Source organism: Athene cunicularia, assembly GCF_003259725.1.
Source record: "Athene cunicularia isolate RWA chromosome 1 unlocalized genomic scaffold, athCun1 chr1_part2, whole genome shotgun sequence".
NCBI lineage: Eukaryota > Metazoa > Chordata > Aves > Strigiformes > Strigidae > Athene > Athene cunicularia.
The window spans coordinates 3,782,432-3,809,389 of NW_020799092.1; the positions used below are offsets into that span (position 1 = coordinate 3,782,432).

Genomic DNA, 26,958 nt, shown 5'->3' on the forward strand with positions numbered 1-26,958 from the left:
TGTTCTTAATTTTTGTTTGTTGTTGCTGGTTTTGTTTGTTTATCATACAATTAAGAATGTCTCCCACAAGAAAAAGAAGAAAGAGTCTTTATGGAAAAAAACCAAATATATTGAACATATACCAATCAAATGGTACAGGATATGGGACTGGCTTTGATTTCAAAATTTAAGTAGAAATAAAAAAAGATGTAATGCAACAGCTGTTCAGTTTCCAAGTCTAAATAGGCACTGTAAAAAGACATTTCAGCTTTCTCCAGCACACATTTCTGTCTAAATCCTCCCACTGTAATCAACTCCTAGGTTCCCAAATAACAACAACAACAACAAAAATTACTGGGAACATAACCTTAGAGTAAAAGTTAATATCCATCCACCCACCCTCTTACAAAAAAAGCAAACAAAAAAAATTCCCCCAAAATACCACCTTTCAATGCTGTTGTTTTGACTGGAGCAGAATTGGAGAATTTATAAAGGTTCAAAAGCACCCAAGGCAAGTAGTACAATACAATTTGTTCACTAACTTGTATTGGAAAGGAGATTAAAAACATTGAGATCTGCATCTTGGTACATAAAACTGTTGTCCTGAATAAAGAGATATCTTTCAGAAAAGTTTTACAACTTGGAAGTCCAGGACCCAGCTTTAGGCATCATTAATTCAGGGGGGTTTAATTCTGACTTGGTTATAACCACTTTTATATACTGTACATCTACCCTAGTTGGATCAGTGTCTGGAACTGCTCACTGGTGTCCCTTTGAACAACTGTAAACTAAACCATAGTATGCAACTCCATAGGAAGCTAGAGATCAGGTGAATATACAGCCAGTTATATCTCCCCTGCTTCACGCTCTTCTGAGCTCCTTGGGTCTTCCGATCGGCCATTGGCACTTTCATAAGAGCGTTTCTTGTCTTTGAAATCTCGTGGTGACCTCTCTCTTGAGATTCTATCTTTATCACGCGATGTTCTATCACGATCTCTTGAACGTTCTTTGTCTCTGGAAGATCTTTCTTTTGAGGATCTGAAAAGTGCAGTAAATTCAAGAATTCAAGTTAGTCATGAATCTGCAGTTATCAAACAGCACTTTGATTTTATGTTTTTCTTCTTTTTCCAAGCCAACTTTAGATTTATATAAATAGAAGTGTATGAGAAGACATCAGAAACAATTCTACTCTTCTCCCTTTCCTACTTCCAATTTCAAAAGACAAATATTGTTAGAAACAGAATTTTATCTACATCACAAACCCCAGATATGCTTCACTAAATCTCTTATTTTCAACCTCTGCCCTCAAGCTTGCATTAAAAGAAGTTTAACTGAAATTTCTAGTCTGTAGTCTCTAGCTTGAGAAGAATGTCCAGCTTATCTCATATAAATTACAAACAAAAAACATGTTTAAAAATGGGAATTTGATTAAAAGCGGGGGGACATTAACGTACATAATTCTGGAATGAGACATTACATGACAAACATTAAGAGAAATCTAGAATCTGTGCCACAATTAGTTTTTTTAGAAGAATTATCCCTTCTTGTGTGATTTTTGCAATGTAGGGGTGGTGGTGGTTTTAGTTACTTTACTCTGATAATAGGCATTTCCAAAACCTTTACAATGGAGCCAGAAAAGAGCTGTCCTGTTAAACAATCCATGTAGTTTTAAGTTAGATGAGCTACCTGTACTGGAAAAAAAACCTGCATTAGACATACTTCTTCATATTCCCTCACAGAGTACACCTAAGCTTACTGTTGAGAAACACCACATTTTAAGATGTACTGCAATCATAAAAATACTTTAATACATACCTTTCACAGAAAAAAATCTAACAGCATGCTATAAAGCCAGCCAGTAATTTCTTAGTCAAAAGATCTAGTGTACTGGACAGTGAGACTGTACTGTCTCCATTTACACTGTTACCTCCATTGCTTCAAAACCAAAGTTTGCAAAACGCTCCCATACCGATTTCCTTTTACAAGCTTACCTTGAAATGACATTTCATTTTAGTTCCTCAGATGGAAATACTACTTTCCCTACAATGTAGTGTTTTGCAAGACTTAGTATTTTCAAACACTGAGATGCAAACAGTGAGATTCCACAAACTACACGTCAAATAAGAGGAGCTACATGCCAAATAAGAAGTTAATACAGCTGCTTCAGAAGTATTTGGTGATGCAAGTCCCCTGCAGAAGTAACAATGCTTACAAACTCAGGCTAACTCTAGTAGCTAATCCTAGAACTGGCAGACAGATAGGATGTGATGCCATCCACAGCTCTGGCTTTTAACTCAACACATTTTTGGAGGAGCCATCCCATCTCTCTACAAGTGAGTCTCTAATCAGCTGACAAGAAGGAAGACTGGCCTTTACTTCCTAACTGATTGAGTGGATCTTCAGCAGAAACTGACCCCATTCAGCACATGACTGGGCAGCATCCATACTGTCACATAACATGATTCATAGTTGGTGAATAATATGTGATACTGGTTCCAAGACAGTATCAGTGGATGCCTGCATTGGGTCTGAGAAAAAAACAAAAACATAAATAGCCTTGGACAAAATTTCTAGGACAGCCTTGGCAGCCTGGGAAAATCCCAGAGGAGCCAGTGAGATCTAGGAAAGCAAGGAAAGATGTAGCTACAGTTTTCAAACCTTCCAAGGGGTAGAAGGTTTGACTAAATGAGCCTGTGCTCCCTGTAGAGCTTTCTCCTCAAAAGGAATAAAAAAACCCCCCCAAACTGAAGCCTTCTTCTCTACCACAGCAGAGAATTAGCATAGGGCTAGAAGATTCTGTTGTCAAGCAGGATCTGAAGGATATTAAAAAAAAAAAAAATTAAAAAAAAAATCTAAATGCTAAAAGTGGGATCTATCTCACCCAGCATTAAATGTCTCCAGTGTAGACATCGAAGCCGATCAGCCAGATTTCCTTAACAGTCAGCAGAAGAAATAAGACACTTTAAGGCATGATTTGTCTCATCTTAAAATAGACACAAAATTACATCAGATGAGTCTGCAATGAGACTCACAAGATTTACATCTGACCTAGTCATCTAAAGCCAGGTGAAGTGAGGCCCCATCCTACGACTTCAGGTACTCTTATTTGTTCATACAATGTCTCTATGGGAGTACATTAACCCTTGTCACATGAATTCCTGTAAGTGGGCTCAAGAATACTGACACAACTGTCTCTTAATTTATCCAGATTTAGGTCTGCTGTCATGATGGATGTCATCATTGAGTATGCATCTCAACATCTAACAGCAAATATCGACTTTCTCACTGCAAACTGAGAAGTGCAAATTACATATTGTTTTGAATGAGATGAAAGATGATTCATTTTAGTTATCTAGAACAGTATTAGTTACTTGGAACAACAGCTAACAGCAAGGAAAATTAGGACTTTATTTAGACCTATTCTTGATAAGCCTGGGTAGACCTAGGGTTCCTAATTACCTTAGGCACACTGCTATTATTACTAGATGGGTTCCCATTATCTTAGACACACTGCTACCACTACCAGATACTCTGCATACATTCAGTTGTGCCCACAGAGCACAGAGGTCTTCTGCTCTTTGTATTGATAAATTTGAAGTGAGATCCCAGTCATTAAGAGATTTAAATCTATCCACCTGTTCATATGGTGAATGATGACACAATAAAAAAAGTGTTTGTCAAGATAAATTTATGTGTTTGTAGGATTTCCTCAGATACAGCACACAATAAACATCCCTTTTGTTAGGAAATATCTAAGAGGTGGCAGCTTTGCATTTTATGTGACAGGCTCTTTGGAAAATACTTTCTGAACAAGGGTGGACAGGAAAAAACAGATGGAACTGCATGGCTTGCTGCAAATGATAATACTCAGCACATGTTTGCCTGTGATAATGCTGTTAGACAGAACAAAATGGGAAAATGACTTCCAGAAGCACATCAAGAGTTTCTCCAGTAAGGAGTCTAATTGACTAGTATGCTTACATGTTGAAGCTATAATGGATGTAATCTAAACTGAAAAAACCCAGACACATAAATAGCATTTACAGCAGGATTCAGCAGCCTACAATAAATGTATTTTATGGGACTTTAACAAAGTCCAAAAATCACACTCAAGGCTTTAGGTTAACATAAAATGATGCAACTCTTCCAACACAGCAACCGCAACTACACACTTCTCTTAAGGCCCTAGAATTAGTGGCACCATGAACTGCCACTGCTGCAGCTTTCAGCCATCTTACTTTTGCTTCTGCTGTCACACTTGGCTTTCTACAAGAGTTTGGCAAAAGCACTATGGTCCCCTGATCTAAATTTATTTAGTTATTCAAAACCAAAAGGCTATGACTCCTTCCCAAAGAAGTTAACTTGTTGGAGTGTATCTTTCATTCTCCAGAGTACTCTTAGTCAGAATTCCTTGGACAACCGAATGTTTTGTGTTTAAGGAAGACAGGATTGAATAAAAGTACTTTATATCAGTACTTTAAGAGATTTAAAAAAATAAAACAACAAAAAAGGATTTGGCAATGAGTGCTTTCCTGGACAACAAAAAGAGTTCTTCGGAGACAAGGAAGTATAATATATTTGAGTCAGCAAGTTCAGGTTTATTTTGGATTCTGGCATCAACTGTGGTATGGTATTCAACAAAGACTTCTCCCACATTCATGTGAAAAGCAGCTGTAATGGCTAGAAGGGCATTTTTAAAATGGAGGTATGCAGCCTCGCTGCAAGTTCAATAGCTATCTGGGTCCCAGTGCAGCAAGATCATAGCTCTAAGAATTCTTCAGTCTTCTGAAAACACAACATATATATTTAAGAGTAAAAATTTTGATTGACCTCAGAAATAAGAGGTATGAGCTGCTCATGATGGCACAGTAATTTTTCCCCTCAAGTTAACAGTAATGCAAACCTCTATTTGTACCAAGGATTCTTCCAACATAGGTGTGTCTCATTCCTTCAGGGCAGGAACCAACATCAGGAGAAATATTTCCAGTACTGAATATTCTAAGGTTGAAATCTTGTGTCCTGAAATACATTCTATTTCTTAATTCATTCACACTAAACAAGGCTTGAACAGCTTATCCTTTGATATCACCTTGCAAAAGGACACTGGCTTCATCTTCAAATCACCTTGTGCTTTTCCAATTCAGCTTTGGCAGCTGAGACTGGCAGGTTTACTGTTACATGGATAGGACCAGTGGTCCACACCATTTCCTTGCTCTTATATATTTCCCTGCCAACATACAGAAGAAAATGCATCATTTACATTGTGCATATCATATTGGAGAGTTTGAACAACTACGGTAAGAATCCTGGAACAATCAATCAGTATAGTTTTATCTGAAGGACTGAAGTTGAGTCTTGCAAGGCTGGACTTCAAAGTTGAAGAATTAAAGACAATTTGAGCATATGCTCTAAATATTAGTTCACCCAAGTTAACAGATGTGTTGATTCAAAGGAACATGTTTATTTTAAGATGGAAAAACTACAGATTTGAAGATCTGCTACTCTGCCATTGTGAATGCCTTGAAGAGGCAGGGTCTTTAGGGTAACTGTGATGATAGGCTACAGTCAAGATGGAAATGACATGCTGAGTTCAAAATGCTGACTTTAGGACACTAAAGAACACACCAAATCATTTTAAATACCAGACACTACTGATGATATCAAGTAGTGCTGGACATTTAAGTTTCATCCATCTATAACAAAAAGGAGGAAACAAAAGACTTGGGCCAACCCTGTCTTCCATGCTCTCTTACAGAGCACAATGGGACTACAGTCACCTACTTCAGGAAGAAAAAGATTATTTTCAGGGCAAAAGGCCATGAGATACTTGAACACATTCAACTCATTTCTCCATCCTTAGTGATTTAACTCCTAAAATCATTTGGATTATAAACTCTGCATGTGTGGCCACTTCAAAAGCAGGTATTTTCTTGCAAGTCAACAGTCTTGTCAGTTTTAAGACTGAGCATCTTATCCACTGCACTCAGATCTATGCCACAGTGGCTGACCTATACAAGAAAGAAATCCTGGTTATGAGCAGATCTCCCTACCACATGTCTCATGGTGCAATTCTAACACTCTTCTAATATGCTTACCTCACTCATCTAAAATAAGCCAGCAAATCCTCAAGAGCAAACAGCAACTGAGTCATTCTAACGCAACAGTCCCAGACTGCTTTCTGCAGTAATCCTTCAATGAAAGGTTGAGCCACTTTCTGTGCAAAGCAACATCTTCAGATGCAATGCAACAATTTTATTTTCAGGCGTATTTAAACTTGTTTTTATCTGGTGCAGTACACAACAGATGGGCTCCAGTGCTGGGAACAAGACCCCAAGGGAAAAACCAAATGTATGACAGTAAGATGACTGCTGATATCACTGGGTTTAAACTGAAATTGAGTGTTTCGCTTCCTATCAACTTGATACAAATCCCTTATATCACTCAACCTAAAAAGAAATAATACCTAACCTTATTATTTTTATTTAAAAAAATAATCATGACAGTATGTCAAATCATAAACATGCAAAAGGTGTAACTGAAATCAGACAGTCTCAATAGGTGTTTAAATTACCAAGTGGTAACTGTAAAATTAGTTTAGTATGAAAATACTCATTATGCATCTAGGAAGTGCCTTTTATTTCTAGGCCAACAGCTACCTCTTTTTGGAGCTGCGTTCTCGGCTTCTCTCCCTGGAACTATGCCTGCTTCTATGATGGCTGCGACTCCGGCTGCGGCTGTTAGAGCGAGACCTGTGACGATGGCGTTTCTCACGGGATTTGGAGCGAGTTCTTCTCTTTCGTTCCCGGGAGGCTGAGCGAGACCGATGTCTGCGGCGATCTCGGGACCTAGATCTGGGAACCAAAAGAACTTAACCAGACACTACATTCACCTAGCTACTCTGTCAGTGTACTGTGAATATTATGCACTCTGTGCATAAGCAAATCTGTATAGAGAATGGTCAGCAGTGTTCAGAGCTGATGCACTGTCCTATCACAGGCAAACAGAGGAAAGCAACATTAGAATCCTACAAACTCCTCTGTGACTAATGCAGACAATTTTACAGTTAATGCATGACTGTATGTACAGTTACAGCCTAGCCAATTAGGCTTCCGAAAGGAACTGAAAATATGGAAAAAAATGTACTTCTAAAGATTTTAAGATCTTGTCTTTATCAGGCAAATTTGTGGAACTTCATGACACAGTGATAGGGATCATCTGCCAGAACGTATGCATTATGATGTTCTGAGAAAAAAGAACTATATATATTTCCCCATAGCTACAACAAAATTAGTCTGGAAGGTTCTAAACACTGTATAAATTAATGATAAAAAAAAAAAAAAAAAAAAAAAAAAAAAAAAAAAAATCACTTTGCAGTAATACCTCACTGGTGACCTTCAACTGTGTAGATTAGGAAGAAAACAGAGCGTTAACCTGGTGCTCAGGATTTTAAAAACATGGGTTTTCACCAGAAGGTATAAGCCACAAGGTTCTGTTTTGAAGAAAGAGCAACTCTGTGTTTTGAGTGTTGTTTGGGACAAAAAGTTGCATTGTAGTAGCCACAAAACAGATGTATATGTATAAACTCAGTAGCATGGTGATAAATACTGCATAAACACACACAGAGATAAATATATAACAGAATGCCTAGTCTGTAAAGATGGACATCTTAAACTAATAGTGCTAGACAAACTTAAAATGTTCCAGATCGTAAAAGACTGGCTTCACTGATGGTATTCCTAGTCTGCAGATTTATATACCTTTTGGTATGCTTGCTGTGGGATCTGGACCTGAAATAAACAGAAAACAGTAAGTCAATTTTTCTTACAGAATCTTACTATCAAACAAAGTACAGTTTAGTAATAATAAACCTATTGTTGTATTTCTTATTTTACTAGCAATTATTTAAAGGCCTTTTATTTGATGCTAACATCTTTGTAACATTTACCAGGAAACACATCCCTCTGACAACTGTTTTGTGTTTGCCGTTTTTATTTATTTTTGAGCCCACCATCCTATAAATCCAAAAGAATACTTAATCTGTTTTTTATTCCAACCCCTCTCACAGTTCAAGTCAGTGCTCCCTTATTTCTCATTAGGCATGCATTATCAGACTGCAACAGATTTCAAGTTTACACTGTAAACCTCTGAAGCTGACATGTTAATAGAACTGCAGTTCAGATTCTGTTCCACTCTAGCTGCCCCATGAGGCCTGGAAGCAACTATTTCATAGAACAGGCCACTTTCCTCAGTCAGACACTGAACTGCTTCCAATAAGGAAAATTTCTAACATCTATAAAGAAAATACCTGTAGATGTTAGAAACTCACACCTGTCATATCTCAAAACAAGGTACACATCTGAAAATTCTCATTTAAAGGCCATCTGTTCAAATATGTAGACACACTTCTATCTGTAGCTTTCGAAAAGACTTGCTACGAAAACAATTCAGGTTTTAAGAGTTAGACATGAAATTCACTCTCAATCCTTTACCTCCTTAGTTTTTCCCTTTCTTCTCTTTCCCTCTCCTCTCTACGTTTCAGACGTTCCTGGTTTCGTTTCTCCTGTTTATCAGCCACAATCCTCTGAAAGCAAAGAAATAGATTAAGTTACAATTCAAATTGCTCAGATGAAGGTGCTACAAAAATAATCTAGGCAGTTAATATTCAGCTCTTTCCCTCATTTATATTCCCTTTCCCTTGTGTATATTATTCCCTCTCTCTTCCTCAGTGTATATTTGTTTTTTCTGCAAGAAACAGAAGTTATTGCAGAAGAGCTGCAGCAAATAGATGGGTGTTACATGAAGACCTGAAATATGTTGAGTTATATGAAGTCTTCCATGAAGGGGAATTCAGAACAACAAGTCACACCTTTAATGTGAGAGTTTCCATGTCAGTCCTATCATATTTTGCCACTGGGGACAGGTAGAAAGGAATCTGAACCGGGAGGGTTAACTGTTTTCTTAACTTCTTCAGCTACGCTGTGACATACAGAAATCCTTAGTCTTAAAGGACTTGGTGGGGCTGAAACCTAGTTTTGAGACTACCTCTTTCTGTGTTGTGAACATGAGACATATAATTAGAGAGGATGCTTCAGCTGATAGCCCCCAGGTTGAACTCACTACTACTGGGGACAAGGCACGCTCAGTAGAGGGCCCTCAGATGTGGAACTCACAACTGGAGATCTGGCCAAACCCAAGTCTTGCCACCTTCTGGACATGATGCAAGAAATTCAATTCTTTGTAAAGACCTTCTTCTGAGATGTGGAATTGCCCCAGCAGCATCTTGATTAAATCTCTGAGAAGAGCTCTGAGGAAGGAGGGGATAGTTATTGTTTTCTTTTTTTTGTTAGCGAAGTACTTCAAAAGATTATTTTATTGATGCTTTGGGAATGCGAAATAATTATCCATGCATTTTTTTCCAAATGGTGTAAATGATCAGTTATTTCAACCTTTTCTATCAGTTTATATCTATACTTCCTTGTACAGTATCAGCAGTTTAACTACAAGCAAGGTTTCTTGTTCAAGTGACTCTCTGCATGATTTCATGGAGGGATGAGAGGAAGCACACATGATCTATTCAAGGCATCTAAGTTACAACAGCTATATTTAGGAGCCTAAATTGTCGATATAGTCAATGGAAGGAGTTGGGTTTTCCAAAGGGTAAGTCACAGTATCCATGCAAGACAGCTGGAATATTATGAAATATAAACCAAGTCAATTTACTCAAACTCAGAAGCAGCAGTTTTTGCTTTTAGGGCAAATCATTTAGCTATTGTCTTTAGTGATTTCTATAGTTAATGTTTAATTCAGCCTTGGAACTCCGTAATTTGCATATTGGGATCATAAATGTCATCAGTGTCTCAATCTACTCTCTTGAGTATCAGAAGTCTAGAATATAATTATAGTAAGTCTTTTTTTCAACACAATTTCAATGTAGTGTTGTTGACGATAATATTCCAACTGGATTTTAAATCTTCAAGCTACAGAGAACATGCAACCTCTCTGTAACAATTATTTTAATAGCTAGCCTGACTTCAAGACATAAATATTTTTGTATTCTGGCTTTGAACAGCTACAGCCTTGAGTTGTTGGAATTATTTATTTCATCTATTTTCAGTTAAGCTGAAAAGCCTTCAAAAATTACCTAAAAAAATATTCTTTTGTAGTTGCTGGTACCTATAGGATGAAAGTCACCTCTTAATATTTGTACAGATAAAATAAATTTTTAGTCTTTCACCATGTAGCATGTTGTTTAATCTCCAAACATTTCTGTAGATCTTTTTTGAAAACCTTGCCATGTGTTACTGTCCTCCTTACATGCTGGTACCAAAAATGAGGATTTCAACACCAGCCCTATTAACATTTTATCCTAATTAAATAATCAGAGTATCACTTAGGCCCACTATATGTTCCTCTATTTCCAAGAGTCTCATTATTACTTGTAATCAATCAGTTGGCTAAAAGTAAAGTTCATTTAGCTATCTCCTACAACTGCTAATTATGTTCCAACATCATTTTTTTCAAAATACAGTTCTCTGTTTTAAAAGTGTTCCCAAGATGTGTGTGTTTTAACACACCTCAGTGCAAAAAAGGTCATCTTATGAAATTATCCAGATAATTCATACTAAATTAGAATGTTTAGTGTTTTGTAGACTAATGAAATCCTGAATTTTAAAGTAATATGAAAAAAATGCATATGCCCAGAAGTACTCCCATTAAGGCTGCCTGGCAAATAATCAAGTAGGACCATGCACCTATACACACACACAAACATGTAAGAATGATTTACCCTGAGTTCCTCGAGCTTCTCTCTTATTTCAATAAATCCTAAATGTAGTTTTCCTCCAAAGTGGTCAGCAAGTCGTCGGTCATTGTCATGGAGACCAAGATAAGCTGAGCACACTTCACAAACCCGTAGCTTCTGCTGTTGAAAGCTGGAGGCAGGCATAGAATTCCTGTATACTTCCTAGAAGAAAAACCCAATTTGCTGTTACTTCTCAGTGCATACAAGTACAAAGATAACACTTTATCAAATATATACTATGAATTGATAACCAAATTCAATGTACACCAGCACACTCTTTTGTTAATTCACACTATTCATAAACCAACTGTCAAGATACAAGCCAGATTCCTTATTTTGAAGATTGGACATATTTAAAAGCAGGACATCAGCAACTGGTTTTACAAACTTAAAGTGGGGCAATTATTACCTTAAGATCATAATACTTAGAAGGATGAACAACTTTTTCATATGCAACAATGAATACATGTTAACACTACAACTACTATGTTAACATATTAAGAAAGTATTACACCAGTTTTAGTTCTGAACCCAGGTTAAAACAGCAGTAGTTTCTTGAGAAATCTACCTGCATTTTAGACACTAATTAAACAAGTTATCTGAGCAAAATTTATCTACAGACACTCAGATGACAGAGAAGAAAGACTGCCAGCAACACCTCCGGTACCATTAAAACAACTGCAGATGTTAGTTTCTAGAAATTTAAGTATCTTGGTGAAATGATACGGAAAAGCTCTTGGTGAGTTCTGTCACCTGAACATTACAAGGACTGTTTTCACCTGCCTGATACACAAGCTATTGACTAATTATCTTTTAATTAAGACAGTGGTTCACTTCATTGAAGCTTTCCAGTATGAGCCACATCAGCACATCATGAGGCACAACAGGGTTGCCACAAGCAAGAGCCATGAAACTGAACGAGACAAGTCCCTCCAACACACAGACACAACTGTAGTGTCCACAGATACAACTGGCCAACACAGCTGAACTAAGATAAACGCATCATCCATGGAAGTGAGTATAATTTTAATAATATAGGATTGTATTTAAAGGTAGAAACTTTAATTGTACAGGATGTTATAAAACTAAGAATTTGCTTTGCATGAGGCAATTACGTTAAGTGACAGCAGATAAGACATCCTGCATTACACAGATGCCAACCAATTTAATATTGGGGGATGGAGAGGGCAGGGTCCAAGTCTTACACAGTCAACTTACTTCTGCTTCTCTCTTCTTTACCCGAGCCTTCTCCACTTCATCCATTACTTTTTGAGATTCTTCTACATTCCCATCAGCTCCAAGCTGTTCTACTTTGGCCAACAGTTTCCCAATTTCTTCATTCAATTCATGAACTCTTTCAGCCTTGAAAAGACAAGAAAAGGCTTAATACAGGAAATTCTTTTAATCATGGAAAACAATCTGAACTACTACTGAGGTCTAAATGATTATATACAAAACTGGTAGAACAGAATTAAAAGAAATAGGTAGAGATAACCTCTCCATGTAAAAGTCAAAGTGTAGTTGTGTCATGTAAAAACAGACAGCAAAAGGCTGTTATCAAGTCTATGTACCCAGAGTTGCATTTTGTTCAGAAACTTCAAGTAATTCACACTGTTGCCTATACCACAGTCTTGCAAAGTAATACCTGTACAACCATTCCTCCTAGCATGAGCATATATGTGCAGAAAACTAATTGTTTTTATGACATGGTATCACAGAGTCAAGCTGCCTGAGCTCAAAAACATCAGAGAGGTCTCTTCCATGTGTCCGCTTCTCTGTGCTTTAAAGGCAGTTTTGGGAAGGATACAGAAAACATCTTATTTCACCCCCCTCCTGAATATGAATTCTCAGATTAGATAGCTTTTCAAAGCCTTAAGTTGGCTCCTTAGAAAAAAAGGCCTTCAAAGAGACTTCAGTAACTAGTTTTACATGCTTACTTTAGCTGCAACTTCAGCACTGATCTCTTCTTGGGTTTCTGCTAGTCTTTTCTTTGCCACTTCTGTTCTCCTGTCACAGTCTGCAATAAATGACTGCAGGTGGTCCATTGCCTAAAACATCAATAAAGGATACTGATCAATGCCATCAAGAACATGAATATTTAATAAATCTTAAGTGTTAAGGCTAATAAAGACAACAAGTTTTTACTGGTGAAACATTTGTAAAACAATAATCCAGCAGTTTGTGGTGATTAGTCACATATATTAATACACAACATTTTAAAAATCATAGACTACATATTGTTGTATTTCTAAGTATTTGCAGAAATTTGGAAGTGAATCTGTCTCAAGTCTTCTCTAAGAAGAGAGCATTTCTAACATGCATTAAAATTCTTCAAAGGATATTCAGGTTCACCTCACCCAGCCAATACATGCAATACTGTAACTTTTTTCACTAGGGTTTTAAGCTATTAAGCATATTAACACCATCCCTCCAAACAACAACAAAACAACCCCAATCCTTTTTGTCCTAGTGAAGACTAACTTCCTAGCTGGGAATTCAAAACTGTATTACTCAAACTATGCTGTACTGAGACATAGCAAGTGATCTGTTATCCCCAATACAAAATTACTTTCTTCAATAAGCACAGAATTTAAGACTCTCCCCAAAGCATACACAGCCTTAACGTTTGCTTGCTATTTGATAACACTAAGCATCCAGTTTTACGACAGTTCTACCTAGAGATGACTACCAGTACAAGTTAAATACTTGCATATAATCATAGAGGCATGCATCTTATGTAACTGTGACAAGGGTTTCTCTGCTTCTTTCTAGAAAATTACTTTTGAAAAGTCTTCTTCCTTTGTATACCAAAACTTTTGTTGCTTGGTTTATCCACCTAGGTACACAAATTATGCCTTCTCCTAGCATTAAGACAAAAATACATACATCAAGCTCAAAGAAGAAGTCTTGATCTTTGGATGCTATTTCATAGTCTGCCCTTAATGCCAGGTCATGTACCTTCAGGCATTCTCCAAGGTCCATTCTCTGAAAAGAGACAGAGGGAAAGTGGTTTAACTTTTCAGAAGTGTAACAAGGAATGAAGTTAGCACAATTGTCTTTGACTATCAAATATTCTGAAGCAAATCATCTACCCTGTGGGAACAGCAGGAGAGTTTAATAAAGCTATAAGGCAATATAAATCTTTAATAAACATCAGGAAATAATAAAAGCAGACAGAATGAACAGCTTATCACGATGTCCGTTTGCACTACAGAGGATCTTTAATGTCCTGCAAAAATGTTGTTTTACTGAAAGTTCAAAAAAAATGACTGAAGTGGAACATCCTGTATTGAATCAAAACAGTTTAGGAAAACCGAGTTCCCCACAAATAACTGGCAATTAAATGGTGAAATGCTTGGTCTGAACTGTATGCACACTCTACGATATGTGTTCCAGTTATATCCGTGACCTGAAATAGCCACAACCACAGCACACCACTGTAAGCGCTGCTTAAAAACTCTCCTTGAAGCATTTTAAGTAAGATGGCCAAAAATCAAATTCAGCAAACGTTCTGTGAGTGTAGATGAGCTGAGTGTCAGACTATGCTCAAGAATCAGGGATGACAAAGTAGAGGTATTTTACTTGTAATATAAAATCATTCTAGGAAGGTCAGGAAGGAAGCATGAACTTAAAGTAAGTAGGTTGCATCACTAATCTTGCATACAATGTCACTGAGAAGAGTGCCCAGAATGTTATTAGGCAACAAATATTGTTTTAAATTTAAATTTGCATACCACACAAGAAATTCTAATTCAAATCCCCTGAAAATCTGTTTTGTGATCAAGACAGAACAATGTACACATGACAAAAAAAAGCAAAATCCACACCACTCCACAACCCCCAAACAAAACAAAGCACAAAACAAACAGCGCCCCCCCCCTTTATAACAGAAACAAAATTGAACAAAACCAAGGCGCACTCTCTGCAAAAGCACAAGCTAATATATAATATTTGAAAGTGATTATTATTTGCACCACTTTAAAACAGCACAGTTTCAGTTAAATCTGTTCTTGGGTACTGCTCACTTAACACTAAGAAAAATTAATCCTTTCTTAACACTGAAAGCACATAATGGAAATTGAGGATAAAGGCTGATACTGTTGTAGTTTAGTAACAGTTTTAGAAGAAAAACTAAAAGAATTAATAACCTGTATTGTGAGTTTTGTAAAGAAAAGATTCAGGAACTGCTGCAAGTCATTTGGATCTGAGCCTAACAAGGGCTTTTTTTTTTTAAGCCAACAAATACTTGCATTTAAGTAGCAATTCAAGTCTCACAAGTATAGTAAAAAACCTAAACAGCAATTGCTGTCAACTTCTCCAATCATCAGTTAGATGTTCCAACAAATCCATTAAAGCAATTTTTACAGAAGACCATTTATTTGAAATGTTAAAGACAAAAAAATATTGTTAAAATACAAAATTTTGAACTTGGAAGTTTTTGATAAACTGTCACTGTTTAAATATCCTTCAGCCACTATAAATCTGTTTTCCAGAAAACGTCTGATGGCAATACAGAATTTATGACTGCAATGCTAAAGAAAAAGATTAGCTTTTCTCTTTGCAACTACACAAGACTTCAGCAATTTTGTTAACCAATGCAAATCCAAAGACCTTGAAGTTGAGCAATGTATTACACATTTCTATTTCCAATTCATTAGATGCTGACATTATTTAAACTGCAACATTCTATCAGGAAAGCACTATGAAAGAGTATATTAAAATTATCAGATAAAGTATTTATTTGAGGTTAAACTGTAAAACTCAAGGTCAATCCTGTTTTAAGTGAAGCACTCCAGTTCTAAATGTATAAATAAGGCTAGTGAAGCACTTTAGTAGATCTGAATACAATGACAAAAAGCCTGAAACATATCCACCAGAAAGAACTGATGCAATCTACATACACTTTGAATAACTGCATGAAATAAAACTTCTCTCACACTCAAAAAAACAGAATTCACACGACGCTACCACTGTTCAATTTAATATTCTTTATACTTCTTTTCCCTCTATTAGGGTTGGATTTGCCCTCCTCAAGACAGTACATTTTCTGATGTCTTTTCTTCTTACTGGGAATTGTAAATCCATAACCCGAAAGGAGGGCAATTACACTGAGCTAGCGATACTGCCAAAAAATTTTCTGTCCTGCATTTATCACCGCTCTGTGCCCATCCCATACTGGCACACCTGCCTATGCAGTCGAACACAATCTGGGTACTGACTGCATAAAATGTATCTTAGCAAAAAACAAAAAGAAGCAATTTTTCAGCAGTGTACCTCTGCCAGACAGCCACACAAACAGATGTGCTGACAGTATGTAGGGGGCAATATAACAGTGGACATAAGCAGCTAAGATCTCTTCCAGTATCAAGATGCCACTTCAGAAACTCTTTAATAACTTCCGTAGTATTAGCAGAAATTTTGAGGTATGACAGGGATTGTTACAGAGGATTTCTTTCTTTTAGATGTCTCAGAGGACAGAGAATTTTGGCTCCCTTTGCCCTCTTTGATCCAACAGAGCACAGCCTTATAAATACCCATGTGGTATAACAAACAGGGAGCAAGAACAAGCAGATACAAGAGAAAAGGATTCTTTTCATTAGCTTTGTTACTGAAGAAATGACATTGTTATTAGAAGCACTCCTCAATACAGCCTGTACTAGTCTTGGCTAATCCTTTGAAAGCACCTTCACAGAAGTATTACTCCTAAATCTCTTTCTTAAAAGTTCTATTAGTAAATCCCAATGTAGAGAGACATAAAAAACCCATTTAAAACTCTTAAACCAGTTTGCATATTATATGCAAAATCAGGCTAAAAAGCATTTCTGCTGGTATAAGTTATGTGACATCAGGCAAAGTCAACTCATCTTGGGGACGATTTGTTACTGTTAAAAGTCTACGCTGGATCAGGACTGCCAAGGACCTTAATAAGCACAGAACAGCCCATATTGTAATTTGGCTCACCTGACTAGATGCAAAGTAGATGGACAGTAAGTGGAAATGGACAGAACATAGTGAGACACATTATTTTCATTTTGCATGTGTCCACCTTTCGATCTGGTGCCAAGACATGCCTTCCCCAAGAGGCAAAAAACAAGCACCGGTAGTCAACCACTTTAGGATCAATCACCTTTGAAAGAGAAGACAGCTATGAGGGAGATAATATTCAGACACTGAACTACTAAGGCGGCCTAAAAAAGGAAGAACAGAAACTGTTTCTCACTGTTGATAAACTGACTTTCAGCCAGACTTACACTACTTAAGAGTGATTTACAGAAGAATCCTGATGAGTAAAGCAAATCAAGGAAGGTGAGAACACCTAAGTCCCCAGGCTAGATAGACCTAAAGTTTATCGAACATGTGAAGCTATGCTGTGGGGTTTTTTGCAGTTGCATTTTACTGAAGATTAAAACCAGAAAAACCCTACATATTTGGAGAATCTTTCTTACAAGTGAAAGCTATTGCTGAAGATTAGTCTAGAAAATAGCCTAGGCAACCACATGCAAAGCAGGATATCAGGAGTCCTTCTGCTATTGCTGAGCTCTGCTTAAGAAACTAGTGCCTTCTACTAACAACTTGCTAACTGTTTTCTGTAATACTTCCTTCTCAGTGTTAGATGGATAACTAATGCTACTTGATTTCCCAGAGCTGAGGTTTAGACAACTGGTCTGCCATCCCAAGAAACTCATATTGAAATGATTTAGTAATCATTTTTGTCATCCCATCCACAAAATGGATATAATGCCTTTGTTATTAATACTGAAATATGAATTACTTAAGTTTAAAATGATGCAAAACTGTGCTTTGATCAAATCAGGTACCAAAAAAAGAGAACCATGTTAGTTAACTATGAATGAACAGACAATGAAGAGCTGGCTGAGAACTTCGGCAATAGAGAATCTTAAGAGTTGCTCTGCAAAACAGAGTAGCTGACACTAATAACTGAATTGGAGACTAAACTGATGTAATACTGTTTCTGGAACATGAAATTAAAAAGGCTTCATTTTCAGATTTTGAGCTACAGCAAAATATCCATTTTGGCACTTTTATAACTACTACAAATTCCTTTGACATCAGAGATTAGATTACTGAATGTACTTTATATTAAGTGCAAAAAGAGCACAGAAAAGCCAAAGGTACTTGAAACACAGCAAGCTGATGTTGAGCCAAGTGTGACATAGTAGCACACGCTATCAATCAGTGCTTCCAAAACAAGCATGCATCTTTGACAGGCTTTGAAAAAAGATACTCTAGGCAATGTTTAGGTAGAGAATTCTTTCTAACTATAAAGATACCCATACCAAAGCAGTTCACATTCAGCAAGAGAGCGACTTTGTTTGCTTGCTGGTTAGAAAGATCTGACATTACTGCAAAATTTATATTGAGGAAACCACGTCTCTCCCTTTATCAGATTGTCAGGGTAACTACTGTGGCCTGTCTGTATGAGAAAACCCTTGCTACTGATAAGAAGCAGCTGCAGGTAGACTCTTTGCTGAGATCTTCCCCATTATGGAACTCACTTTTCATCTGCACTAACTTTGTTTCTGACAGACTTCTAGACTTGTGAAAAAGCCCATACTTTCTTGCAGGCAACACACACTCAGAAGGGGAGCATTTAGCAGCCCTGAGAAGGACTGGGGGTTGCTGCTTGATAAGCTCAGCATGCCCCAGCAATATACACTTGTAGCCCAGAAAGCCAACAGCATCCTGGGCTGCATCAAGAGAAGCGTGACCAGCAGGTCAAAGGAGGTGATTCTCCCCCTCTGTTCTTTTAAGACCCCACCTGGAGTACTGAGTTCAGCTCTTCGGTGCCCAACATAAGAAGGACACCTGCTTGAGTGAGTCCAGAAGAGGCCATGAATATGATCAGGAGGCTGGAGCACCTCTCCTGTGAGGACAGGCTGAGACTGCGGCATTGGGGTTGTTCGGCATGGAGAAAAGAAAGCTCAAGGGAGACCTTATAGCAGCCTTGCAGTACCTGGAAGTGGCCTACAGGAAACCTGGGAACAGACTTTACACAAAGGCACATAGCGGTAAAACAAGGGGTAATGGCTTTAAACTGAAAGAGGGTAGATTTAGGTTAGATATAAAGAAGAAATTATTCACAGTAAGGGTGGTGAGACACTGGAACAGGTTGCCCAGGGAAGTTGTGGATGTCCCCTCCCTGGAAGGGTTCAAGGCCAGGTTGGACAGGGCTTTGAGCAACCTGGTCTAGTGGAAGGTGTCCCTGCCCATGGCAGGGGGTTGTAACTAGGTGATCTTTAAGGCCCCTTCCAACTCAAACTACGCTATGATTCTATGATAACAATAATGCATTATTTAAACTCTCTGACTCCACTGATGTGGTTAACTTTTGTAGGACTTCACTAGCAGGAAAGAAATGTTGAGCTAAAGAGAGGCAGAAATTATTAAAGTCCTTAGCAACCACTGAAAATTACAGGTATCTTCAGAATTATAATACTTTAAAAGGCATTTAACCATACTCTCACTTCTGAAGACTTTCAAATTGTTAGAACAGATCTTCACTGAAAGACAAAGCTAGCAGCAGTCTGTCTTATTTTTAAATGAGATATTTCAGTCTTTACATAGTATTTGGTCTTATAGTCTAACTATATATTAACACTGAAGTTAAATAACCATACAGAGAGTAACAAAAAACCCCTTCATATAGATAAATTAAACCCATTAAAATGGAATATGGTACAATCAGTTCACTTTCCTGGCACTGGTCAAAGAAATTAAGAATACATTTTAAGAGACTGACGGGATCACTTACCAGGACAACATAGCACTTTACAATTCATCACCACTGGTCTGAAGGCTACAAATTGAGGTAGCTTATGCAAGCTTAATTTAATTTGATTTGCAAAGCTAAAGCAGTTCACATGATCAATTCAATCCTGTACTGAAAAGCTGATACCCTCCAGCAGAATGCCTGCTTTTTGTAACACCATAGCAAATAATCTCACTGATATACCAAAGTTTTAAGCATGGAAATAGTTGCACTGAGCCAATAAGACTACCAGCAAAGAAATCAACTCCAGATTAAAACACCTTACTAACACCTATCTGCAGATGTGCAAACTATCCAAACTTCTCTTCTACAGTAAAAGGAGATTAGACAGTACAGTCAGTAAGCCTAAATGGATTCAGCCCACCTTGAGAGGGATACCCAGTGGCAGGCAAATCGAATCTTTCTCTAGGCTCCCCTGCCTAGATCCCTTCTGACTCCAGTACAAGCTTCAACAGCAAGCTCCTCAGCTGAAACCTAAATTCAGATGTCTTAATCTGGAGCCAAATTCCTCCCCTAATAAGCTTAGAGTTAATCATGTATAAAAGTATCTTGCTAAACCAAGGTCTTAATATGGTTTCAGTCAGCAAGAGTCCTGAAGAGCTAAGTGCAATAAATTAATGAGCACCTAAAGATAAAATTAACTGCAGGACTAAGCTGACAGAGCATACTGTGAGGTCTGTATAAATAAAATGCAAGAAGCAATGTTCCTCAAAAAATACACATAAACACAAAGTTAGTCCACTCAGCAGAAAGGAGTTTTTCAACCATGATTTGTAAGATCCCATAAATATTCGTGAATTTTTTTCAACAGGGAAGCACAATCAAGCTAATAAGAAAGCCAGATTGCTGCCTAAATATTGAACTGTTTGTGCTCTTCAAAGAGAGCTAGCAAGTTACTATAAATAGTAAGGACATTACTACTTTTAGTCTTATTAAAAGGTACTTGCTTTAAATCTTCCCACCTTGTCATTTTCATTAGTACTCAGCTATTCATTCAAAAATATACAAAGATAGAGAAAACACATTCTTATACATCTTGTAAAACCGGCTGGAGACAGCACAGAGCTTACATACAGAGAACACTGCCGAACAGGTTTGTACCATTACAGGGGAGTCATCTGACTCCTACATATGCAGCTGCAGTCCTCACAGTATCATTAAATATAAACAAACATTTTTGTAATGCTAATGAAAAATAACTCAAGAACCATGTTTGGAAAAAAACCCAAACAAAACCACCAACAAAACAACCCCCCAAGACTGATCATCAATGACTACTAGGGATAAAAACCCTAAAGTGTTAGCCCTTTAAGACAAACAAATTTAAATACAAATTGCTAAGTGGTAAATTATTCATTATCCCAGTAGCCAGGGTTTACAAAATCTTATGAATCTCTCATTATAAAATTCTCAATTTGAAATGAAACTTTAAACCACTGACTTAGGCATGTGAACCAGTGCCCAAGTGATCATTATGAAAAAGCACAGCAGGAATACATGACAAAATGTCAGTTAAAAATGAGAGGCACTGTCAAAAGCAGGTCCTAAACAGATACTGTTCTACAACCTTGAATACAATGTCACTTCTGTGATCTTACCAATTGTTTACTGTGTGCCTCACACAAAATTCAAAACTAATATAAAAAGATAATCACAGAGCACAATAGATTTGTAACTAGAATTTAATAAACTTAAAGAAGATGCTACAATTTTATCTTTACATTTTTGCTGTTGAGACTGTTGTCTTCCACATAGCCCATTATTCCCATTGCTCTTAGGAGACCACAAAAAATACAAACCCATACTCTCCCTGTCTCTCCCCAAAAAGTGACACAAAGCCATCTCCTGCAGACACCGAGAGACACAACTGCATGACAGGATTTTCAAGTCTCCAAAATCAGAAACCTAGTAGCAGAAAAACACATCTTTAAATAAAATCAGAATGTAATCAAAATCTCCTAACTTCTAGAGAAGTCTATCAAAACAAAAAAAGGAAGAAGAGAGAAACTGATACAGAATGAACTGTTCGGTTGACAGCAGCAGCCAGAAGAAAAAATTTCACTACCTGAAAGGAAGCTGCAGAGAGCTAGGTATGAGCCACTTTAGCCTAGTAGTAAGTGACAGGACAAGAGGGAATGGCCTCAAGTTGCACCAGTGAAAGTTTAGACTAGATGTCAGAAAGTATTTCTTTACAGAACAGGTTCTTAGGTGTTGGAATGGGCTGCCCAGAGAGGTGGTGGAGTCCCCATCCCTGGAGGTGTTTAAGAGTAGGGTCAATTTAACTGTATATGCTGTAGTTGGGAACTGTCAGGCAAATGGTTGGACTAGATGATCTTCAAGGTCCTTTCCAACCTAGATGACTGTGAATCACTCCTAAGTAAAATATTTAGGGTTCCTTTAAAGACAACTTTATTGTTCCTTTAAATATAAAGTACTCTGAGGAAACTAGACACAGGGAAGTGCAAAAGAAAGCTCAGAAAAGTAGGAAGCTGTGCATTGTTGCCAATTTAGACAATAGAAATTTCTTAGTAAAACTCAAATCTTTACTAATTTGTATGGATGCTTTTTTCCTGAAACGTTTCTAAAGTTAACCAAAAGACAAATCTGATCAAAGAAACTTGTGTTCGGGAGAAGTCTAGAAATAACAAAAAGACTTCACAGAGTATTATTAAGCAGCAGCACGCACTTTAACGAGAAGAGATAACATATGCAGAAATCTGGACAACAAATAGAGAGTCTCCAATCTTCTCAGAAAAGTATACACGCACTGCTTTTACTAATACATACTGCAGCCTGGGGAACATGATTTTATTGTCAAGGGAAATCAATTCCTTGGCAGAGTTTTGGGTATCTGGCCATTAAGGAAAAGAACACAGTAAATTAACAGAGCCTACTCATAGGAGTCATTTTGTTTGCCTTGTGTTATCTGTGAATGTCCTCCCTGAGTGCTTTTGGAAGAGTGGGTGGATCGGAATAGCATAGAAGTCTGCATTTTGCAGATGGGAACGGTAATATGCAGTTCACAGATTATCTTGTGACACACGAAAAAAATGGCAATTCATGTCTATTATTTTACTGAGAATCTAGTCAGGAGACCGAACCTTGTAAGATGTCACCAGAGAACCTATTCTTTCAGAAGCATAAGATTCTGGATTTGAATTAACAAAAAAATGGTCACTCAATCTTTGTTACCTACAGATCTTGACAAAGATGCATCAAAACTTTCATATCAAAACTCTGCAGAGAACTCCACAGCCATTTCCCAAATCAACTGTTTAGTCACACTACATGCTTCTTCCCCTTTTAAAAACTGTGGTATTAAGAAAGTCCATTTCTTCAAGATCCATGACTAGGTAAAAAGCAGAACATCACATGGTCAGACATAGCCTGTCTCTTACGAGTCCCTTTCTACTACTCCCACTAAAAGAAAGAACATATTTTGTGTTATGATGACTAACTGCATTATGAGGAAGGAAGAAAAAAAAAAAAAAAAAAAAAAAAGATTGTTATTCACTGAATAAGTTTAGTACAGTACTCCAAGAGCAGCAGCAGAATCCTGTATGGGACAGATGAGAACTCTCAGTGAGGACTTAAACCGGGTAAGCAGGCCCAACCTACATGTTTGGTCTGCACAAGAGGCATCATTGCATGATACTTTCGGATACAAAAGGAAAAGGAGAGAGTGTCTTTAAGGAGACAGAAAAAAATTTAGAAGGCCACAAAACTTATGAAGCAGCTCAACCAATGGACCTTTTCTATTCCATTGCCTTTTTTATTAAGACAAATGCTAAGTTGTCCAGTTCTATTTATTTTGCTTCTTCTTCTTGTGCTTAACAATTAGTTGTACTTATTTTTGCAGGGACTCAAGATGGAAGGACAGACTTTTAACTCTTGGTCTGTCAGTACAAACACCAAAATTAATAAACAAAGTTAGTGTGTGTGCATGCACGTTTGAAGTCCTTTAATCAACCAAAAAAGTTCTGGTAATTTAAAAATCACAGCTACTTGAAAAGCATATTAGAGGTCAGGCGCCATGCGAGTCTGTTACCAAGTACACACATTCCAGTTTTTCATTTTGCAAATTAATTTCATTCTGTATTTCATTAAAGGCTTCAGTCAAGTTAGCCATTTGGAATGATACAGCACAGAGAACAAGTAATGCTTCAAATAATCCCTAAGACAAGTTTTCCAGTACTTATTTTCCCCTCTAGCACAGGGTAAGAAAACATGCCAATGTGAGTAAGAAAAGCTACCAAAGTGCAGTATTAAGAATGGCAGGCACACAAGACTTCGCATATCATCATACTACATCTCTCTACTGTTAATTATTCTAACACCATGGAATAGTAGGTTAAATAATCACTGCAATGTAACTCACCTGCTTTTCACAAAAAAAAAATCAAAATTTCTTTGCCTTAAATTAGGCACCACAAGGTAAAGCACAGCACACTGACAAAGTTACTGGCATGTGCCAAAGCCCCTTGTTTGCTATGCTCAGACAGAGACACCTCTACTACAGAGTACTCAAAAAACCGAGTCAAACAAGTTACTAACATGTCATAAATGGAGATTTTCAAATTGTCTTAGAATTTGTGAAAACAGCACAATAACTGTATATTGGACAGTAAGTGTCACTATCATGTTAAATACATCTCAGTTTCTAGAAATTTAGAAAGTTAAAAACTTTCAACTGCTTTTACTAAAAAGTATTTCCAAGGAAAAAAATCACCTCTTTCCCCTGGAGAAATGTGTGACATTTTTTCACTAAAACATAAAAGTTTTAAGAAAGTAACTTCATAACTTATGCATAAACATTTTATTTTCTACTAGCTGCAACCATAGAAGCTTAAAACAGCTTTGCTACAGTGCATTATATATTTTATTTCATTTTTTTATGTTATAGCTAACAATGTTGAATTTATAAGTAATAATTAGCATATAGAGCAGGAAGCCTCTAAAAATTAACTTCCTAACCCAGGAATTATTTGTTTATGAGTTCCTTTGAACTGCCAGAGATCACTAGATACTTGCTGGAAACCATGAAACTAAGAGATACTGCAAAGAAGAAATACAATTAAATTTCTCCATTCTTATCTAAATAAAACATAAGATTTAGGTACATACAGTTCCAGAGAGCACATCATGAGGGCAGCAGTTGAGAAGGTGGCTCTTGCAAACTCTGTCATCACTGAATTTGATTCGCTGACGGGTTGTGTCACCTGCAATATAGAAATCAGCACATTCCAGGTTAGAAATCTGGGGAAGCCAGACATGTTCTGCAGGTTACATGCAAAATATTAACATTGTCCTGTCACACAGTAAAGATCTATGGAAACTAGAATTTAAAACACTGTATGCTTCTTTGCCAAATAACACCAAAACCACAAATACGTGTTTTAATGCTCTATAATGTTATTTAAACATCCTCACACACTTCCTCTTCAAAAATGCAGCATGAAAAGTGCTTGAAACCAGAAAGACAGAATTAGCTTAAAAACACTTTACTACAACAGCATTTGTTAAATGAACTATATAATGTTCTATTCAGATTTTGCATGAAATACTGATGTATTTGTATACAACAATTAGCATATAAAAGCAGCCTCAAACACAAAATGATACACATAGAGTCTTCACCGAATCCCACCTGATACTCATTTTATGATTTTGCTCTTGGATGCAATGCACCCTCTTACTTCTGATGGGAGTAGCATAAAGAGTTGGTAGAAGAATGTTTTGAAATGCTTACAAAACCTGAAAAAAAGTCAGTTAAACATATGGACATAGCCTATATGCAAAATTATTTTACAGATGTTTGCATATCTCCGTATCATAAGCCATTTTTTTTCTCTACATGCTGTTTGTTGGGCTAGGAACATCTTAATTACATCTTCATCATGGCAGGTTGTAGTTCCTGCATCGGCAGAAGCATCAACCTGCCCACACACTGAGGTCCAATTGCAATTTAAATAACCCCATCTTCGAGCAAGACCTGAAGTCTTCATAAGAAAGTAACCAGCTGCTGTTTTGGGGATGAGAGCGGGAATATGTTTTCTTCGAGTCATAACACAATTATCACTATTTGAGATTTGGAAGAGAGATCGCTGCTATGGCTCTCTTGTTAAGACACAGGCATGATAAAACACCTTAATCTCTCTCAAAATGTATCTATTTACTATTTTTTTTAAACACAACTTGTTAAGATCTCTAATAATTGAAAACCTACTGGTGAATTACTGAAGCAAGAAGGGCTGCTGGGTTAAAAAAAGATATACAATGAGTTCAGATAGCAGCCTTTTACATTTTGTCAAATATTTTAAAGATTATATATACACTTTGCCATTATTAAGAGTTATTTTATGGCTTCATGACCAGAAACACAGAATTCTGAATCTATTAAGCAATTCAAGAAGCCAAATTCATTACTGAGGTAACTTAAAACAGAGGGGAATAAACCCCCATCTTATTAGTCAAGCCTTTCTTACTATTATGCAATCAGATTTTAAAATATCAGTTCTATGCATACAATGCTAATATATAACATTTTCAGATGGGCCAAGATTCATATTATTAATCAAACAAAAGTTTTCAAAAACACCACATGCTCAATTTGCCTGCAAGATACAACTGTTAAAACCTGTAATCCACAGGGTAAAGACAGCTTCAAAGCAGTTCAACAATAGGTTTTCTAGAGGGCAACCTTACTGCTTAGTTATACTCGCACTACTAAAAATTTAGAGCAATCCTTTTATAATCATGCCTGCTACTGCAGTAAAGAGTTTTGAGTTTCACTTTTCTTTTTAGGAGGTGGATCCGTATTTTTTTTTAAACACATAACTGCGTTTGTTCCACATTCATTAACACATCTGAAAAGTTATTGATAACTCACGGCTCGGCGAATGCGGGGCCTTTCTGACACTCCCTTGCAGATTGATGTAGGCAGGCAAAGATACATTGAACCTTTATAAATAAAACAAGGGGCCAGATTGTTCAGTTTGTATAGAATAATAGACTCTGCCAGCAATTTTAACACAGCATCTAGAAATACATGTTGACTGTAAAGATTCTTCTATATAAAGACACATGAACAAAACCAAGAAAAGTATTAAAAAAGAATACAGCTGATGGCCTAATAACACTAACCTATCAGGAGTCAAGGAGTTAAGACCAGAAAATTGCTGAAAGACTCATGGTTCCTTAAGTGAAATTGGCAAGTAGTACTTTCACAGACATTACCTCAACATCTAGAGGTAGCTTTTTTCACACCTCTACCACAACTAGGAACTGATGCTACAGCTGCAATACAGCCGCTCTCATCTAATTAGCTAGCATGATAATCACAATTACCAAACTGAAATAAAACAACATAGGGGAAAAGAAAGCGGGG

The 26,958-nt window shown here is 37.0% G+C and overlaps 1 protein-coding gene across 1 annotated transcript; it reads right to left on the bottom strand.

The window, feature by feature from the left end:
* LOC113491574 (putative RNA-binding protein Luc7-like 2) lies at positions 1-26,526 on the bottom strand. Its single transcript, XM_026868609.1, has 10 exons — positions 26,461-26,526; positions 24,696-24,790; positions 13,667-13,765; positions 12,718-12,828; positions 11,999-12,142; positions 10,766-10,942; positions 8,469-8,560; positions 7,737-7,766; positions 6,636-6,830; positions 1-1,017 (listed from the first exon to the last, which is right to left on the bottom strand). Exons 3-10 carry the CDS (start codon positions 13,760-13,762, stop codon positions 825-827), a joined length of 1,038 nt encoding a protein of 345 aa, XP_026724410.1. The 5' UTR covers positions 13,763-13,765; positions 24,696-24,790; positions 26,461-26,526; the 3' UTR covers positions 1-824.
* Positions 26,527-26,958: the final 432 nt, after the last annotated feature.

Coding starts and splice junctions, on each gene's coding strand:
- LOC113491574 (XM_026868609.1), bottom strand. CDS start 13,762: ATGGACCTTGGAGAATGCCTGAAGGTACATGACCTGGCATTAAGGGCA. Junction 10,943..11,998: donor TAAAGAAGAGAGAAGCAGAA/GTAAGTTGACTG, acceptor TTTTTCTTCTAG/GAAGTATACAGGAATTCTAT. Junction 8,561..10,765: donor AGAAGCTCGAGGAACTCAGG/GTAAATCATTCT, acceptor CTTTGCTTTCAG/AGGATTGTGGCTGATAAACA.